Source organism: Tinamus guttatus, unplaced genomic scaffold (genome assembly GCF_059628265.1).
Source record: "Tinamus guttatus ecotype Peru unplaced genomic scaffold, ASM5962826v1 Tinamus_guttatus_pri_ptg000056l, whole genome shotgun sequence".
NCBI classification, from domain to species: Eukaryota; Metazoa; Chordata; class Aves; order Tinamiformes; family Tinamidae; genus Tinamus; species Tinamus guttatus.
The window spans coordinates 3,061,944-3,082,963 of record NW_028288590.1 but is presented as its reverse complement, the minus strand read 5'-3'; the positions used below and the strand labels follow the sequence as shown (position 1 = coordinate 3,082,963).

At 38.9% G+C, this 21,020-nt stretch overlaps 1 protein-coding gene across 4 annotated transcripts in view; it reads left to right on the top strand.

Annotated features, from left to right (window-relative positions):
* TOX (thymocyte selection associated high mobility group box) overlaps positions 1–20,061 on the top strand; it is a 210,512-nt gene extending 190,451 nt beyond the window's left edge. For all 4 annotated transcript variants that reach the window (XM_088540140.1, XM_088540142.1, XM_088540139.1 and 1 more), the window contains 3 exons: positions 7,852–8,238; positions 17,037–17,188; positions 18,916–20,061. In XM_088540140.1, coding sequence (XP_088396266.1) covers positions 7,852–8,238; positions 17,037–17,188; positions 18,916–18,952 — 576 coding nt within the window. In that variant the 3' untranslated portion in view covers positions 18,953–20,061. The remainder of the gene's footprint in view (positions 1–7,851; positions 8,239–17,036; positions 17,189–18,915) is intronic.
* The last annotated feature ends 959 nt before the right edge of the window (positions 20,062–21,020 follow it).

Genomic DNA, 21,020 nt, shown 5'->3' with positions numbered 1-21,020 from the left:
AATATAAAGACAAAAATAGTTAACGTGATGGAGCTAGTTTCCCATTTTGTATGTATACAACAAGAAAGGCAAGAAAATATGTCAGCAGTTGCAGGAGCAGAAACCAGGTTGTGCATCTCCCCACTCCTAAGTAAATGCAGATGTACAAATGCCTTCCTCCATGAGCTGTTTTCTACAATGAATTTTGAATTCTGTGCTTAGTGGCTCAAATGTAGGGGAGCACAGGGTCCCATCTCACTAAAATAGCCAGTTACTTGGTCTTAGGACATTTGGAGATGCAGTTCTACATATTCACAGGCAGATTAGAGCACTGAACTGTCCTGTCTCTTAGGGTTTTAATCAGTTGGTCATTGTGTATGTGGGGAGCACAAAGGCATCTGGATTCAATTTTGGAGCTACTTGCTGCTATATTATATCTTGTCCTAGTCCATGCAGATGTTTCGGAAGTTTGGAAAACAGTTTAGGCTGTTCTCAGTGAAAGCATTATAGAAAGAATTAATAAAAAATATGGCTATGTCTGATGCATAAAAACGATTTTCTTTGTAGATATTAAAGTGTTACGAAATTATTGGCAACGTTTCCCTTAAAACATCATTAACAAAAATTCAAGGATCACATGTAGCCATGGGTGATACAGATTTCATTTTTTTTCCCTTAGACATTAGAATCCCTGTTTGGGGAAATTATAAAGTAAGGCTTTTACAGCAGATGCTTTATGTTTCTGTGATATACCAGTCTTTGTTTCTGGACTTATTGTGATATAATCACAAATTTTCAAGGAGTCATAAGTAAAATTATATATGCACAACTGTATAGTGTATCAGAGTATCTGGTGTGTGAACATATAAAATCATAGAAAAACTGTCAAATATGATAGTAATGAAAAGCAAGCCAACTTCTCATCCAGCATACTTTTGAAACCAAGTTTCTACCATAGTTGAAAAAGTAGAGCAAACTACTTTTAAGTTAATGCCAGGAATTGGATTTGAGGTTAAACCATGTAAACCTTCAACAGTGCCAAAAGCTGGAGAGTTTCTCACATCATTTCAGCCAAAAATCACCAAAATGTCTTCAGTTTGAAGGAAGTCATCTTTTGATTTGGGGAAGAAAACTTGTTTTCAATGTGAATAAATAAAAGAAGATAGGATTTCATTATTAGCATAGTGCTTCCATTTAGGGAATTAAAACACTTGTACCAAATTAAAGTTGCATATCCTTTATCTCATGTATTTAGATTACATTCATAAAACATTCGTTTCTACCTACATACCCTGAACAAATCTATGACAATCCCCTGTAGATGATGACAAAATATATATTCGAAGATGTTCTTCTGGGCTACCTTGACTAATTATAGATGACAACCAATGGCTTGGTCCTTTGTTCTGAAGCATCAAGGATGTGTCAAAAGCTTCTGAATTCTCTAGAGTCCACAATATTGTGCTTTCAGTAGGTGACTGGATTGTCATTTGCTAAGAGCCTTCTGTCTTAGGTAAGAAAGTGCTTGCATTACAAATTTGCATAACTGTGTGATGGAATAAATTCTCAACCAGAGTGAACAGAGTTAAGTCAAAGTAATCTAAAGAAGTTAAAGATTCAAGCAGGAAAGAGAAAAAAAAAAAAAAAAAAAAAACCTGCCAGGGATAAGTCATTCTCTCATAAACAGCTTCAAAGAGGTATTAATAAAAATGGCTGAGTCCATGCAGGCTTGAAGAACAGATTCTTTTCAAGGACAGGCTTGGGGCTGGAGGTGACCTAAAATCTCAAAGATATTAAAAATGGACAGGATTATGGGAACACAGAAAAGCTGAGAGAAGGAATAAACAACTCAAGATGTTCCTTCCACCAAAAGGACAGCAAAGGCAGCAGATGCAACGTTAAGCTTAGGTAAGCTTTGTACCTGTGAAAATATTCAGCCAATTTCCTTGTATCTACCATCATCTACTTGTATCTAACATCAGGATACTGGAGGTAGCTCATTTTGAGCTGAGTCAGGCTTGATCATGGCATCTCAAAGGGAAGGCCTACAGAGTCTGGACCTACCTGGTGACTGCTGACATCACTGGTGTTATTATCTGAATGGTAACTTCGAATTCCTCCATGTGGCTCAGGAGCTGACACCAGCCATCAGATGTGTATGTGGCACTGTCATGGGAAGGGATGTTGTAGCACCTAACAGGCTGACACATGCTTCTTTATAGCTTGGATCAGGTTCAACTCTTTTTAGGCTTTGAAATACTCACACAAGTACATGTTCACTGTGTAGACAGAGGGGGTATCAAATTCAGTGGACCTGTTTCTCATTTACAGTAACACCATGTTACATCATTTTGACTATGGAAAAAAATCTTATGAGATTGGAGTAGGATACGTTTACCCACAAGTAAGAGCACAGGCTGTCTGTGTTGGTGGAAAGTTTATTAGTGGAAAGTGTATTGGCTCTAAGGCTCTTTGTCCTTGAGGAGGTCTGTCAGCATTTATTTAAAAGCCAACATAGGCAGCAGTACCGAAAACGTTTCCTGAATGTGCACTGGTATCACGAGTTTATGCATATTCTACTGTAGAGAGGAGCTTAATTGCTGATGTTAATAAAATTTTATTTTGCGTATATCTGTTCTGTAAACCACTGAAATTATATTATGCTTCAGCTGAAAGGTTTTGATCCTTTAGTTATTTTTGTGATGACAGTAGGCTGAGCAAAATTTAACAATCTCTCTCTAACAACTATTTATTTGAAACAAGATTTTTTTTTTTGCTTACTGGAATGAAGTTATTGTGAAAGCACTTACTTAATTCCCATATATATTATAGCACCATAAAGGGAAAAATAAAGTACTATAGGTGCTTTTAGCTTCTAGCTATGTTCCTGAAAACATTTAGGGGAAAAGTAGTACTCATCAACTGAGTATGTTTCTCAGCCTCTGTTGACCATATCCTACTTGATTTTTGTGATAACAAAATGGACCAGTCACTAGTACTGAGGTAACAATGTTGGGCTCTGATCCATATTCCATTAAAGTTGATAGGAGAGTTTCCATTAAATTCAGTTGTATAAGGGTCAGACCCTTCAAATACTGCCTTATTAAAATGTATCCTTGATTTATTTTCAATCATTTGGCTGCAGTTTCCTTTCCTATAGGAGTGAGGTTAGCAGAGCCAAGAGTAGCCAGAAGGCAGCAGCAAGTCAGAAAGAGAATCAAAAATCATTTGTTGACTTCAACAGCTGTTTAGTTACCCAGACCTACAGGTGAGGTTTAAAAAGCAGCTACAGACTTTTCAAAGTGGAAGGAGAATAAAATCCCAAAGGAAACTATCTAGTTGCCAGGCCGATATCACTAGGCGCTTGCTCTTGTCTCTGGCACGGCTGGATTGAGTAGGCTATCTGTACTGCAGATCCCTTCCCTCTGCAGGAGTGGGTGGCGAGTGCTGGGGTGTCACCTTCCTTGAAGGAACTGCCTGAGCTGCACCGGACCTCGGTCCGCAGTGAGTATGCAGGTCAGTACTGCCAGGGCAGGCCTGTTTGCGGGGAGCATCGCACAACTGGGTGGGCAGCGCTTAACCCCTTGAGTCTGCCAGTTGGCTGATGAACACAAGGAGTTTTGGCAGGAAGGAGGCAAGCAGAAGGTGGATGGGAAAGTCCAAGGAATTGGAAGGAAAGGCCTAAGCTTAATGAAAAGTTGAGTAAAAGACCTGATTCAGTTTTGAATGATCAACACCCTACACCTTCTCTGAAGAGAAGACTTTATTAACTGTGTCGCCATGCTTTTTTTGAGAATACGGTACAAGTAAAATGATTTTGTGGACAAACTAAGGATCACTCACCAAGGCCTTCCTTCAGATGCACTTAGCAGCTTACCATATATAGCATAGCATGCTATATATAGTATGCTACATGCATCAGCGTCGAGGTGCAGAGCAAAAGTGAGTTGATATCTTTTTTTTCTTCCATTAGAAGGAATAGTCTATATTACTTATGATTGTATTAAATGTATTGTAATTAATGTGTTCATCATAAGAACTATATTAATGCTTATTCTATTTTAATTTTATTCTTTTACATCTTTCTTGTCTACTTTTGGTTTCTTTTTATTGGACTTTCAAAATGTACTTCCCTCTCTTTCTTCAGATTTCTGTCAAAAAAAAGAGCTTCCTGTGAAAAAAAAATAGGTTTAAGGTTGTGCCTGCAAGACAGTCATACATTTTCTGTAGTGTTCATCACTTGGACTTGGTATCAGAGATACTTTCCTTGCCTTCCCCTTCTGATAATGCAGACAACAGTATTAAATTATATTAGGTAGAGAGCAAGGTCCATAAGAAGCCTTACTAGGATGACAGTAGCCTTGATATTGGGACTAAGACTTTGAGCTAAACTCGGGAACAAGCACTAGCCTCTCAAAGATCCTAAAGGACTGTTGAGAAAAGCTATTTTGCAGTCCTATAGTACAATAGCTAAGGTATACCCTACAGTACTGTTTCCTACCTTTAGCTAAATATAATAATCTGTCACCCTCTAGTGGTGGGTCTTCAAAATCATAATTATACCAGCAGTTGTGATAAATTTTATCTTTGTATATGTATAGGATAAGAGTTTAGTGTTTGATAGCTTTTGTGTACTGACTTTGTTCTCCACTATATAACTGCAAGTAAATGTAGCCTGTAACTGGACCAGAAATTAAAGTGTAAATTCTCTATCTTGTCTATGGGCATATTAATTAATTAAGGAGTGTTTTTCTAAATGATTTCCGTACCCTTTCCCTCAGATAGGACTGGAGAAAATTACTGAATTTCAGCATGTGAAGCTATGGTATATATCTGTGCACTTAGAGTCACGATTAACTAATGCGATTCCTTCTTTCTTAATTCCCAGTTATAATAAAAGTGCTGCCCTTATCTAAGACTAAGTTTGATGCTGTATTGAATAGGTGCATTGCCCATTCAAATCTGTGAGAACAGTGAGTGTGCCTGCAATAACAGAGTGTAACCCATGTATCTTATGCATCTCTTGGTATATTTGACAGCAAAGCGGCCTAACAAAGCTAAACTATGTGACATCACCTATTCCATTAGCTTCAACAATACTTACAAAAGCGAAGGTTTCTGACCCAGCCTTAGAAAAAGCTGAAAGTGCAGTATGTTGGAGAATAGCATCTAATAGGTTCATTTATCAAGATTCCCAGTAACTGATAATATTGATGTGTTTTACACTGATATTGGACAATTTGGCTTCAGATCACATATGATTTAAAGCATCCTAAGGAACAGCAAAATACTTGTCTGAGGCTGGAGTGTTGTATTTTTCAGTATATCAGAATATAGTGAAATATACAGAAAGATGATGGATAGCTTGAGTCAACTGAAGCTGTTCCTTTTCGATTACTTTGCAAACACGCTTCTCAGGGTAAAGCAAGTGTTATTCATCCCTGGCCTAAGACTGTGCAATTCCTTCTAAAATATTTTTGTATTTCAGTTATTACATGCCACTAAGTATGTGGTATCTCTGTAATATTATCAGCATGGGCCATACATACTTATGTGTGAACAGTTAGCCCAGTGATTAAGCTAATTCATTATATCTTTGTTGAAGAGGTATAAGGCAACATATTTGCAATCACAAGTGAAATATAAATATATATCACTGTGTGCCTTTCACTGGGGCACACTATTTAACCTCTCTGACCTCAGAAACTTCAGGAGAAATTGTCACTACTCTGTTGGGTATATTGTGGAAGGCAAAGTGTTTCCACGAAGGGATGAGGCACATAACAATCTTAAATTTCTCCCAAAAGAACATAGAATATATCTCCTTATCATGTGTGAAGAGTCTGTCAAACTGAAGAGTGGGGTCCTGACCATGCTTCTAATTATCAAATCTTCCTCTGAATCTCTGAAATTTCAGCAAACCAGACAGTCTTTGCTCTCACACTTAACTACAGTGTTGGACAAATTCTCCTGGGAATAGAGAGGAAAAACATTTCTCATGTCCTTATGAACTAATGTTCAGTAGTTGAAAAAAAAATGCTAAAAAAAAAAGGTAGAATTTTGTACCTGCTTTCAGGTTTTATCTTTTAATATCTCTGTTTCTTTATCTCTGTATCTCATTCCTGCAAGCATGCATATAATACATATTGCCCACGTGTACACCCACATGCAGACACAGCGAGGCAGACGCACAGAGATTTGCATTCCTTTTATCATATTCATTTAATTTTCCTTAGTTTACTGGTGAAAAAATAAGTGTTCTTGCTATTAGAACCGCGGTCTTAGGGAAAATGCAGTTAGCTTTTCCGTAGCATCGTGTATAAGAAGCAGTCTCAGTAATATGTGCGCATCGGCTGCTTGTTGGTGCTGCTCTGTCCTTCAGAAAGAAGCCAAACTGAACTCCTTCGACTGCGCTGACCCCGCCGTGCTGAGCGTAACGTGAAGCTTACTCTGACTTGTAAACTGAGCAGACATGACATGGAGGTCACAGAATAAGGGCATATATGCATCTTGCAGCCCTTGTTTTGACAAAGTGACTTCTCTCTCCAGAGGGACATTTCTGCCATTTTTTCCAGCATGTTTCACCTTTCACTGGCTATTAATCCCACTGTGCCTGAGCTACTAAATTAGGATTCAGGTCCCCACCCATAAGCACATGTGGGTTAAATCTTAAATCTTTTCAGCACTCTTTTTGGGCATGAGTAGTTAGCAACTCAGTTAGCAGGCCTAAGGAAATCAGAGCATAGAAAACAACAAATTAACTGTAAATCAAATGCAAAAATGTTAAACACTAGAATAAATATATTATCACATTCATTATTGGAAATATTTTACTGCTAACAGCTTAAGAAATCAGATGTATTTTCTATTATTTCAGTCACCATTCATCAAGCTTTAGCATGATAGTTTCTTTCTGTTTGATGAAGTCTAACATTTATGTAGACCATCTGGTTCTGTCAGTTTTAAACACAGCTTTTTTACTAGATACATAAAGAAAGTTTTGATGCAAGTAAAGTAATTCAGGATGCTCTTGTTTTTCTGCATGCATGGCTCATGAATACTTACACAGGTAAGGTACAGGTGTGGATAGTATCCCAACAAAGAGTACTTCAAAATAAAGGCATCAGCACAGCACTTAGCATATTTATTTGCTGCAGTAGAACAACTGCAGATGATGTTCAGCCTTGTCACCATTAGCTGGCTGTAATACAACACTATTAGCAGTTGTCAATGTGTGTAATGAAGGACACTGAAATTCTTGTGCCTGTTTTGTAGAAGGGAAAATGAGGCATGGAGCAGGGAAGTGACATGTCAAAGATCACTGCAGGCTTTTGCCAGAACCCACCCTCCTGAATCTGTTCGCAATGAGGCCATCAAATTTGAGGATAATAGTAATGACTGCTTGTGTGAATAAATGTGACAGGCTTGGTTAGCTCTGTTGTATAGGTTATTAGGTCAGTGATGCCAGTTCCAAGTTTTGAGAAAGCAAAATGTCAGGCTAGACCAGGAAGCAGAGGGGCTAACATCTTTTTTTTTTTTTTAATGATGCTGAAGAAAAATATGTAAGATAATAGGGATTAATTGTTTTTCTACTGTAATAACCAACCTTCATAGACAGGATATTTTTATGGTCATGACATATGTTGTTCCGTAGTGAACCTCTTTAAGAAAAACTCTGGTATCTCAAATTACCTTTACAAAACACTGGTATTTGAGGCTGTATTTTGCTGCAAACTATTCTGCAGATTATTGAAGGGGGAGAATGGCACAAAGGCCTGTCTCTGCAGTAAGGAGAATTTTGGCGGGGAGGAAACAGCATTTTGTAGCTTCTAATTATTGCCTGTTCTTTTGTTTTTCATTTTTCCTCAACAGAGCTACAGTGAACCTGTTGACGTTAAGGCCTCCCAGCAACCTCAGATGATGAATTCAAAGCAGTCAGTGTTTCATGGGCCTGCCCAGGCTCACTCTGCACTGTACCTCAGTTCCCACTACCACCAACAACCAGGAATGAATCCTCATATCACTGCCATGCATGCCAATATCCCCAGGAACATAGCACCTAAGCCCAACAGCCAAATGCCAGTGACTGTTTCCATAGCAAACATGGCCGTGTCCCCCCCACCACCGCTCCAGATCAGCCCTCCTCTGCACCAGCATCTCAACCTACAGCAGCACCAGCCTCTTACAATGCAGCAGCCCATTGGGAACCAGCTACCGATGCAGGTCCAGTCTGCTTTACATTCACCTACAATGCAGCAAGTAAGTTGAGTTTTTTAGTTGTCAGAACCAAGGGTTTTTTGTTTGTTTGTTTTGCAGAGGTGGGAAAGGTTTTGGGGGGGTGGGGGGGTGATTTGAGCAAGTTGAAATCATCCATAGGTTGAGAGGGAGAGTGATTTAGGACCATGGGTTAGCTTCAGTTCTGCGCAGTTCCAAACCTGCAGTAATATAGTTCAAGGGCTTCATCTTTCAAAGATGAGAACAAATGAAGAAGTTTACCTAAATGATTGTGAGCTTCAGTGGAATTGTTTGTGCTCCCAACAATCATATTCTTGTGAACCCTGTCTCCTCCACATATTCAGGAGTCCTCCTTTAAATAGAAGTGTCTGTTACTGCTTAGATATATCTACAAGGCAGAAAGTGCACTGAAGTATAACTGAAAATTTGAGGCCTCAAAAACATCTATTTTAAAAACAAAATGCAGGCATGTCTAGAAACAGATGTGGTAGTAGTGTGTCTCGTGTATAGTAGTGCTGACTGTCCTATGTAACAGACACAGGGAAAGCAGAGCATAACAGGCTCTGTTGTACGTATTAGATTAAATGAGCATAACTACGTTAATTTATGCTCCTACATTCATGTCTTCATTGTGGTAGGTAGACGTGCTTTATTACTGGAAAGAAATAGTTTATCCCCAGTAAGGTGAGACTTTTCAATCTGATTTTTTCTGATTTTTTTGATACATTTGCTGGAGGATCTGAATGAATGCAGGGCAGTACTGGGAGTTTTGACCCTAATTCCATGGAGGGGTGGAGCAGATGAACACTACTGATTTCACGAGAGCAGATTTCCCTTTGCGTTGGCTGAGAGTTGATTAGCAATAATAAAATGTTGCTTTGCAAAGAGGTGATAGAGTGAAAATCTCTCTATGGAGTTGCAAGAATCTCAGAAATTCGTACGCACACAACTTGCAAGTTCTGGTTGACAGTGCACAGTTGTGAACCTGCTATATGTTTTGAATCTCTCTCCATAAATTCATGTTCTCTAACAAGACACATTGCATTAGCTTTTCAAACAAGAAGCGTTTAATCTCAAGAATGGTCTTCAGAGAGGGGAACACCTGAATGCAAAATATTGCTCATATCTGGGAGAATTGATTTGGCTGAGAGTGTTATTTTCCAAAATAAGACCAAAAAAAAAAAACAACAGAGGTGAAAGTGATCTGTGCAAATAAATTCTGTAAACTAAGAGGTGCCCAGAATGATCTGAATTACCTCATACACCTTGATCTTAATCCCTTGTAAATGGCTTGCAAATTTCTCATATTTTTCATGCTCAGTAGACTTATGGCCACACACACAGTCTCTCACTGTCATGTATTTCAGGAGGTTGCTCTATTACTTAGAAGTCCAGAGAAGATCCTGGCAAAGCCTGTATGCAGGCCTCAGAGAAACTCAGGAGTTAGCACCAGACTTGGGTAGCTAGAAGTAGCTCAGCAAGAGGTCTTAGACAGATGATCTAGGAAGGGCTGTCTAGAGATCCCAAGCCTGAAGGGAAGCCCATTCTCAATTAAATCTACAGGCTTAGAGCAATTAGAGGCAAAACAATGGACTGACACCCAATGCAAATGTCTGGTTAGTGACAAAATATGAATAACGACAGCTGTGACAGCAGCCTGTTGAGATCATATGGTTATATTCAGCAAGTCTGGTATTGCAAAGCGATTCAATCATCCCAAAATTAGAATCAAACATTTTGTGCCAAACTTAGATTCACTTGACCAGGGCAAATCACGATAACATCAAACCTATAGTTTCTTTTCAGAATTGCCGGTAGGCGAAACTTTTTGAACAAATTGGAAAATGTGGCTTTCATTATTCAAAGGATAGTATGATAATGGTTAGCAGATGCAGACGTTAGATACTTGTGAGGATTTCGTATGTGTCTGATTAGGTATATGTACAACACACATTATCATCATTGTGTGAATCCAAACACTACTTCAGGAGTTACTCCAGACCATTATATATCACAAAGAAAGTAAGATAATATTAGTCTTCTGATGCTTTTATTTTGCCAAGTTGCACAGTTGTAGCATGTGGTGTGCATGTCAGTGGTTTGGAAGAACTTTCATTCATCTGTGAGATGTGTCATATGCAGCCGAGTCATTTTTAGCTCAGGAAAAGATACAGGTGTCTAGAAGTCAAAATGTCAACCTGTACCATACTGTGTCTTTTTCTTTACTAAATACAAGAATGGTAGAATAAAAACTGCTGTTCTCCTACTCTTCGTTATTAAACTAATGAGAGGCTAGCTTATATACTTTTACTCACTCACATTGCTTAGTCGGGAAGGCTGATGTGGTACCATGGTAAGACAGCAGAGATATTTCTTATCCTCAGTCAAGGTGGCAGGTACTAATTACCTGTTGAAATGCTGCGCTTCCAATCTTCATTTCTCCTCTAAGCATCATGAAACAAATGCAAGACATTTTATATTTTTAGTGTTTAATTTTTGTTTAAAAATATTACAATTTTTGAGCTCTGAATGTCCTGTGTTATTTCACTTTACTTTTAGTAAGTGCTGTGGGAGTGCTGTGGGAATCCCATATTTGTGATGTTTATTTCATATTGTTATACAGTTACACAGTTAGTAAATTTATTTTAAGTGCAAAATCCAGTCCCTTTAAAAGAATGATGTTGGCAAAGACAAAGCAAAAAACGTGTTGAATTTTTGAGCTACAAGTGTGTTAATAACAACTTATATGCCAGAGCTGAATGTAGTCTCTTAGAGCCTATCTAGTCTCTTAGGTATGAGTCTTTCTAGTCATACCCAAGAAATCTTAAAAAACACTATCCCTAGGATTGCATATGTATTTATAGCACTAAAAGATGTGTGGCCTACTAGTAGGCATTTAACAGGAATTTGAGAAACTTCTTGAGAAACTTTAAAATAAAGGCCTCCTCCTGACTCATATGTCAAGGGATGGTGCTCTCCACTCTGCTTGAAACCGAGCAAACACAGAGCATGTTAAAAAGGAAAAGACATAATGGAAAAGACAAGCAAGCCCTCCAAGAAGCTGCAGTGCAGTAAGAGCAGCACAGAAGGTTAGCAGCAGTGCAGGCAGTAAAGAGACATAGAGCTATCTCGTGTGTCCGGCCTCTGGCAAGGAGGGAGGCAGGACCACCCCACCGAAACCCATGTGCTTGACTAGCAGAGTACACCATTTTACCATATAAAAAGAGAATATGTGGGCTGACAAAGCCAAAGCAACAGTTAGCATCTGATTCAGCTCTTTCGCAGCTCCTCTTCCAGCAGCTATTTGATTTCCTACCATGCTGGCCGTGTGGGTGCTCTAAGCCTGTACCAGAGACTACATTGGGCTTCCAGTTTAGGTAAGCAGGAAGAACAAAAGAATTAATGTCATCCTACTCCCTGCTTTGTGACCAGCAACAAGAGAGATTGTTCCTGTTCAGAAACCCTACCACTGCTCAGACTTTAAGTCAAAGCCAGGCAATTCCTTTTATGCCACACTGCACCAAGAGAAGGTGTATGTGTAGGCGTAGCTGCCTCAGTAGCATTGAACAGTCTTCTACCCCAGACATTCCCTGGGCTATACACCACCGTTACAGACTGAGAACCTTCCATTGGTGGGCTCTGATTTTTTTTTCTTTTTTTTTCAATATTCTATTTTGAAAGAGTTTGACTTGCTAGCGAGATATTCAGTGCGTTGGGAGTGCTGTGGGAGTCCCAGCAGATTCACTGCTTTAATGCAGCAGCTACTGGGAGTTTTGGCCACTTGTTTTTCTCCAGGAGAGGGAGGATAGTTTCTTATCAAAGACAGACTTGCAGTATGTCTGAAGCACTGCCAGCTCTAAGAAAAACTACATAGAGATCCAGACCTTAGTCCTGGCAGGCAGGACCACGGCTGTCCAAAATGACAGTGCCTATAATCCACAAATTCATCTTCTCATCATCTGAGTAACTTTGAGGAAGGACTGATAAGAAGCTGCTGACTGAGGGGAAGAGTTCATGGAAACAGCACCTGCCCACGCAACTGTAAGGACACTACACTGATCCGTAACAGCTCCATAGAGAACAGCACGTCCTGCCATTCTTCCAGCAGCACTTGGCTGCTCCTGTGCAGCTGCCAAACTCAGGCTGCCAGCTGGAGAAGGACACTTTTCTGAAGGATTACATGAAAACTACTGAAAATCAAGAAGATCAGAAGTTTAGGAGCCAAAAATCCACAATGACTGCGCATTTTTCAGCTAATTTAAAATCACTTAATACTGTGAAAAGCATCCAAACTATTCTAAAATGCACAGAACTAACTAAATTTTATCTGTTTGTGTTTTGTTTGTATGCCTACCACTAGTAAATCTTGTAAAAGTTCCTTTTACAACCTTCCCTAATTTGAGTTATCTAATAATTTTTATAGCGTCTGGAAACTAGACCATTGTTTTCTCTATTCTCTTTTCTTCCAAAACACTTAATGAGTAAATTAGATAACACTGGCCGTATTATAGATGTCTGGGGTGCTCCTCTGTTATCTCTTACACAATAAAAAATGACTGTTTAGTCCTTCTCTTATCCTGTGGTTTAAATTAGATCCTCGTTTTGACTGTACTTTATTTCTAATTGGAAAATATCTTAGTGCAGTTTTCTGAAATATTCTTAGCAGGAGCTGTGCTGAAGTTTTTCTTTGTTGAAGTCTAAAGCCATATTGTAACATTCTTTCATCCACTTTGACATGCTGAATGAATCCTAGTAGATTAGAGGAGTGTGATTTTTTTTCATTAAATACTCACATGAGCATCTTATCAATATATCATCTTTTAACTGATACAGACTCCCTTCTCCCCAGCCTGTTTCTTTCCTCTGATTGTATGTGAGATTAGACAACAAGGTTTCACAAAATGTTTAATTTTTACTTAGCTGGAATCAGGTGATTGGAATCTCGCCCTTTGTCATTCAAATCGTCCCAATTCCTCTGAAGTTCAGGGTAAAACAGCATCTGAAGCGGCAACCTGTTTTCTTTTGAAAAGTCATTCATCGCTTTTGCTGCTTACACAGACATTCCTGCTTCTTGCCAGGCGTGCTCCATTCTCCAGCCCACTGTACTGTGCTGCTCTGTGTGCAGAGTGATAAGAATGAGGATTCTCTCCCAAATACTTCCAGTTATATTTTAGGACCCTTTTAACTCCTGAACTGGAAGCATCTCCTTCCCAACTTAGACTCTTGACCCAAGCGATGTGGGATGAGGAGTCCCGCCTAGGTCAAGCAAGCAAACCTAGGTTCATAAGGTCTAGTAACCATGGCTGCAAGTTTATGCATAACAAAGAAGCAGAATATGTAGGTTGCCTTTTATTACTATTTTTTAATAATAACTCATTTCAGTCTACTTTGGTGTGTTTCTTTTTCTTTAGAAAATATATTTATACAGCAAGATGATTTCATAGCCTGCCGAAAATAATAGCCTCATTTTTTTTTCTGATGTATATTATATACAGTAGATTCTTGGACCTGCTGCATTTGTCCAGATTTCTTCCTCTCTTTTTGTTACACTTTGTCTTCGAATGAGGTCAGAGAAAAAAAAAATCATTAATATCTGTCAACTTCCTTTATAACCTTAAGGAAAAATCTTTGTATGATATCACACAGACAGATTTTCAATTTCCTTGTGTAATAAACAGATGCTTTAGGATTTGGATGTAATTTAAAGGTTTAAAATATCACATTGAGATTGATGAATAAATCAGTTGTGAAGACAAAAACATTGATGCCTGTTGAAAATACCTCTCCAGACAGGCAGGAAATGAAATTAGTTCCCAGTAAAGTGTGGAGATGAGGATCACTGTTTAGTTCTGCTGCAGGCCTTTTAGGACTTGCTACAGTGGCACAGCGAAACTGCTAGGGCTACAGAAATCTAATTAAAGAGCAAATGTCCCTCCTGACATCGAATTAATCTTTATCAAGTTCCCTATTTTTATTTCAATCTGGAACAAGAAAATGAAATTTAAAATTCTAGGCATGTTGCAAAACAGTTGATGATTTTCTCTTGAGCATTACAATGCAAAAACATTCGGCATTGTTTAATTAGACCTTGAAGCACTCATTTTCTTGCAGCACTTTTTATTTCATCATTGTTTGTTAAGGACTTACATAAATAATACACAAATATTTACTACACGTCTGGTACAAGGTTGTCTCCCTGTGTGGTACAAATCTATATTTACAGGGCTTTTCCTGTTGATGAAAAAAAAAAGCTGAAGTAATTATTGTTTACTTTTTAAGCATGACCATAGCTTATTGGTCCTTCACAATGAATTCAGGTTTCTTAAATTGCTTAGCCTTACAAGGTAGGCTTTGAAACACTTGCGTTATTGCTTTTATCGTTGGGTCACAGCAGCCCTCAGCTGGGCTGGGCGCAGGGTTGTGCTGGGTGCTGCCCACAGGCGGTTAGTGCCCCGAGCGCTCCTGAAGGAGCCAGCCCCGTCCCTGCCAGCTGCACGCTGAGCAGGCAGGCCAGATGCAAGGGAAAGGACCATCCCCTCGTTCTGCAGACGGCCGAAGCCAGAGACCCGGAGAGGCCGAGCTCTGAGCCGCATTCCCAGCGTTAGCATGGAAGTCCCAGCTCGGTCAAAGTTGGCATCTCCACATGCCGTGCTGGAAAAGAGCCAAAGCGAGCTGGTTGTGGGCACACCAAAGTCAGGAATAAGATAAGTCCCCACCTGGCCCTGTGCTGGCATTTTCACAGCAGCATCCGCCCACTTCTAAATTACTTATTGGTCCTGAGAATGAAAGAAGTGGAACTGTTGATAATACACGGGTGATTTCTTCCTGTGATTTTGAGGAGCTAATTTCTGCTACAAGAGTATCTGTTTACTTGCCTGCTTCTGTACAGCAGCGTGGGAGCTGCTAGCCCCGTCCATGCTAGTTTTGCTGTGTATCTGACTGCCTGATGAGAGAGCACTCAGGGGCTTGGTCTACCAGGTAAACCCAAGCGCCTGAGGGCAGAACATGTTTCTGTAGTTAATTTCCTCTTCCAAATAAATTAGAAGAGTCGTTGTGGGAAATGTTTTGTATACAGATGATGATGGTTGTGTACAAAACCATTTTTTCTGCCTTCTGTTCACACAAAACTCACATTAAAATCATTGGGAAGTCTTCTCAGTTACAGCTTGCTATAGAGTGTGGGGGTTGTACATGCAGTCTGATGAAATAGGTTTAGAGCCTAATGAAAAGGCGATGTACAAAGCACAGTCATGTTATGTGCATTTACTTTTATCTTGTTAGCAGTACATGTATATAAGTTATATAGCAGGTAGAGGATGAATTCAGTTCATGAAATTGCCCTCTATTAATACTGTTTTTCCTGGAATCGCCACACAAAGTGAAGTTTTAGAAAGTATTTTAAAGTGCTGAAGTGCAGCTCAAGATATTCTCCAAATGGAAGAGAATATGGAAGAAAGTTGTGAAACGTGCATTCACTTACGACCTAGGCTAAAAACTGAGGTCGGTAGAGCAAAGTGACAGCATATGAGGAGACCTGCTAGAGCAGAGCTCTGGAAGAAAACCTGGAATATAATGCAGCAAGAAAGGAGGATTTGAGGAAGGAAGCAACATGTTATATTTGAAGGATGATCATTCTTTGGGAGGGTGAGGACCAAGCAGAAACTGAGAATACTCGTTATCTTGCATAAAGGTGGTATGGCAGATCTGTCAATCCTGCGGCTGAAAATTGCTCTATCCAAGGCTCCTGTTGTAATGAAGATTGTTTATATGAAGTAATCACCCATAAATGACCTGAATTTCAAACTAAAAGTTATGAGCTTTAATCCTATCTATTCTATACAGGGCTTGTGGATTTTCAAAGTAGGTATTTTGGATCAAACTCAGTTTATTATTTAGCAGTTATGCCTCCTGTTAACTTGAGTGGGAATTGCATGTCCATGACCCAGGAAGGAGTGTGAGCTGCTTTTTTTTTTTCAGCAGGCACCAGTTGCTTTCCTACAGAATTCAAATCTTTATACCCAATATAATTTTCCTAGTCTTACAGAGAGACAGAGTATGTTTGGTTATCGTGATGCACTGTGGCAGTTCAAGCTGCACTTGAAATTCTGATCGTTCTTCCGGTTTCAAAACACATCGTTAAAACATCCTAATATATTGAAAGAGCTAAAAATTGTTATGACTTTTCACATTATGTGTATTTAAGGAAGCAGGTTAAATATATCTTTATGTCTTTCACTTCTTTATCTTCTTGATTTAAAAGGCAAGTTATTTTGTGCTACTTTCACTGCATTAGTCCAACTGCAGTTAAAAAGCTTTGGTTGAACTTCTGTTTAGTTGAGAGAGAAGTACAAATAAAAGAAGCAGCAGATGGTCCCTTTGTGACTGAATGAAGAAAAAGGGGGTTGAGAACAATATGTGAATAGGTGTAGTCTAATAAAACAGTCAGCCACCTGCTGCCTGCATCCTTCAAAAAGATTCTGTTGCATGTTCTAGGAATTAATGAGTAGTGTGTATCCTTACATTTAATCTAAATGAAAGCTGTAAGGAATAAACAGACCTTTTTGCTCTGGTGTTGATTAAGTTTTTCTCTTGGTTTTGAATTATTCCTGCTCTTCTCCTGCCCTTCTAGTTACACTGTCTGACTGTAATAGCTAAGAATTTGGTGGTGGTTTATTTTTGAAACCAAAGAAAGTTTCTAAAATGTAGAGAGTGCCTATACATTTTTTTTCTATTCTAGACTGAGAACTACTATTTTTTTTAATGTTGCACCCAACCTGTTGCCTGGTTTACATACATTGTAATGTATATGCGTTCTCTCCTAGGGGTTTTCTCTTCAGCCTGATTATCAGAGCATCATCAATCCAACATCTACAGCTGCACAAGTTGTTACCCAAGCAATGGAGTATGTTCGTTCAGGGTGCAGAAATCCTCCAGCACAGACTGTGGACTGGAATAATGACTACTGCAGTAATGGGTAAGCAGCTGGTGAATGCCACCTTGCGTTGAGCAACCTTCATGACACAGGCATCAGAGAGAGCGTTTGGAAACCGCGTTGTTGCCTCTTTCCGTACAGCATTTTAGAAGTGTGTCTGTGAGGGCTTTGTATTTACTCAGCAGTTAGTTAGATTACTGTAGGAAAATAGGATTTCAATACATACAGCATTAAAATGCATGCAGAATGGTTTTTGTGTGGCCATGTTGCTGTTCCAGGAACTGCTGGAAAGCCTTTAACTCTCTGAATGATGTATTTGTTGAGTTTTAGATGATAGATCGTATGCTTGGGTACACGTCCTTCAGCCTGACCTCTCCTTGACCTTGACAAGAATTCCCAAGGCAAAGGCAGATAAAAAGCCTCTCCTAATAACCAAGGAGTCACATCCAACCCAGACAATAAAACCCAAAGCCTGAAGAATGGTTTCACCCAATAGATTTACTCAAACTCAGAATTTTGCTTGCGTTATTATTCTAAAGTCTATGTTGAACTCAAACTAGAACAGAACAAAAATCTTTTTTCTGATTGCCAGTTCAGAATAACATCTTGACTAAAACCTGCTGACCCTGAGGCAGGCCTCAGCTCGTCTGCACAGCAGTGGCCCTTTCCCCCATGCCTGTCCCTGTTGCCCCATGACTTGCCCATGCATTCAGCAAGAAGTTCCTGCTTCTCCACCTTGTCACCATAAAATGCTGGTTTGTGTTGCTGTCCCTTGCAGCAGCCTCTGCAGCTCACAGATTTTTGAGTTGAGCTCTTTCTAGACTCTGCCAAAAGGGCTTAAGCCGGTTACAGCTCTGCTTTCCAGTCTGTTCTAGTGAAAAGCAGTGTATGGTCATTGCCAGCAACGCCTTCTACGTGCCTGCTGAGCAGAACTTTCCATAAGTGTAAGGTTTCCTGTAGTAGACTTTTTATACCCCCTCTATGAGTTTAGCCCATCTTTGCTATAGCATTGACATGTATTGCCAGTGCAATGTAGCTTGCTCTGTGCTACTCCCTGCCTCCAAACCATACAAGCTATAAAGCTGTGAAAGAAGAGAACTGGTGCCTGGGCTTCGGCAAGGAAGCAGGAGATGAAGAGCAAAGCTTCTCCCTGTGAAAAACTCTTTACTGCGAATCAAGCCTCATCAGCAAGGCGTTTCTTGCTGTAGACTATGTTTTTTGTTCTGTTTTGTGTTCTGACTTGCACAGGCTGTTTGGTGTTATAAACTGATAAATGATTCTTTTTTGCTTTGAACTAAAATGGCACCTATCAGTAGAAGATGAACCCAAGCAAGCTCTCTCCTGGACCCGGTGTGTTGATGAAAGGCTTCCTGCAGAGGCAGGAAGCCTCAGGCTCAGGGATCTGCCAGAAATATCCTGTGCCCCTTGTGCGAGCTTGCCTAACCCTGCTGATGCAGGATGGTTTGGCTATCTCTGTACTAGTAATTAAAAGAGGCCAAGGACCTAGGCTAGCACACGTGGTTCCAGGCCAATGCTTAAACCCATGTCCTGTTGCTCTTTAGCACAGGGACAGATTTGGCCTCTACATGCCACCATGGAGGTAGGGGATTTCTTACTATTTTTCTTATTATTGCCATGGTAATTCAGCTGTACTTCGATGATACACCTAGCATCAGTGACACAGGGAAGGGTCATGGGGATTTTTGGAAGAATAGGGCTGAAAAAACGACAAATTTAGAAATAACATTTGTTCTCTTCTCTTTGAATAGGGGCATGCAGAGGGACAAAGCACTCTACCTTACCTGAGAATCTGAAACACCTCTCCTTTCCACTGAGGAATGCAGGGAAGTCTTTTCATCATGGATTGCTTTATGCAGTCAAGGCAGTTCTGCATTTTATTAGGAAATACACGTTGCTAAGCACTTAGGACTATTTGAGCTTGTGGGTCACCCACTCTGGAAAAAAAATAGTCTTGCTTCTATCTTTTTCTTTTTTTTCCCCCATTTTTTTTCTCTTTCTTTCTCCTTTCTGCCCCCACCCTGAGACCCTTTAACGGACATTGCTTTTCTTCTTTCCTGAAGGAAACTTGGACCATTCAGATTTTATGTTGGTTTTTGCTGTGAAGTGCTGCGATAGTAACTGCCTTAGCAACTGTAGATGTCTCGGAGAAAAGTCCTGGATTTTCCATTGTTTTTTCATAATGGGTGTTTATATGAAACTACTAAAGACTTTTTAAATGGCTTGATGTAGCAGTCATAGCAAGTTTGTAAATAGCATCTATGTTACACTCTCCTAGAGTATAAAATGTGAATGTTTTTGTAGCTAATTGTAATTGAAACTGGCTCATTCCAGTTTATTGATTTCACAATAAGGGTTAAATTGGCAAACATTCATATTTTTACTTCATTTTTAAACAGCTGACTAATAGTTCTATATTTTCAAGGTATTTGGAGAAAAAAAGAAAAATATTCCCAAATGATATTAATTAAAAATATTGGCTTTGTCTCATGAAATAAAGAGAAAAACTAGGAAAAAGCTAGCATTGATAAAGAGCAAACACATTTATTTTGTACTGCCTAAAAAATGCTTCTTTTTTTAAAAAAAATCACTTTATGTGTAATGGTTAGTAAATGTCATTTAAGTCCTTTTATGTATAAAACTGCCAAATGCTTACCTGATATTTTATTAGATGCAGAAACAGATTGGAGATGGCTAAATTATAATCTTTACATATGGCTATGTATTATTGTTTCTTCATACTGTGTCTGTATTTAATCTTTTTTTATGGAACCTGTTGCGCCTATTTATGAAATAATAAATATAGGTGTTTGTAAGTAAATTTGTTAGCATTTTAAAGAGGTTTCTTTGACGCTTTAACTTTTGCTGGCACAAATTGTTCACAACCGATGTGAATACTTTATTTAGTTTTTACAGTGACATATATAACACCAAACCTGCTTTTTTGGCAGGAAATGAAGGTAACCGATACTTATTTCTGTATTTTTTTTGGTTATTAAGAAAGAAAAAGTATTTTAAGTAGTTCCCTTTTTAAGACATTATAGCAAAAAGTGCCCCAAATTAAGACTCGAATGACCAAAACTAACTAAATAACATGACAGAATGCTGTTTTTTGAAAAATTATCAGTTTTGATTTGTTAGTCAAGTGAAATATTACCAACAGAAGTATCACCAAGTATTCTTCAGCCATTTTATTATATGTACAAAAGGGCATATAGAGATTTAGGGAGTATGTCATAAATACCTCCTAAAATGAAAGGTAAGTAAAACAGCTCCAGGCAAAGGGATAAGATATGCCACAGCCCCACCCCCTCCCCCACCTCCCAAAAATATCAATATTTTGGATCAGGGATAGCTTTGAAAGCAGTTTTCTGGAGAATTTCATCGTGGATGCCTGTCCAATTAATAAAGAGTACCACTGATTTGCATTTTCTCTGTGGAATGAAGAAAGCAGCTCTGATTAAATTCATATTATGCAATGTCGTCATTTTTTTTAAGAAGAAAAACAAAACCGAAACAAAGGTATGCTTGCTTTGGAATGATTTTAGGCAATGTACAATCAGAATCACTTGGCATGTAATAACAAATAAATAATGCAGATCAGATGTGATTACTCAAATGACTGTAGCTGAGAGCTCTAATTTTCCTGTCTTGAAACTGTATGAGAAACTCGTGATTAAATTCACAGTTTATTGTTTGTCTGTTTAGTATTTTAGAAATATACCAGCACTACTAATTACCCAATGTCTTCTATTTATTATATTATACTAAACTACATTTTCCACTCATATTAATTCAAAAGTGAGAAGATAATTACTGGGGATGAGGAAAATCAGCTTTGATTTTGACAGGCAGG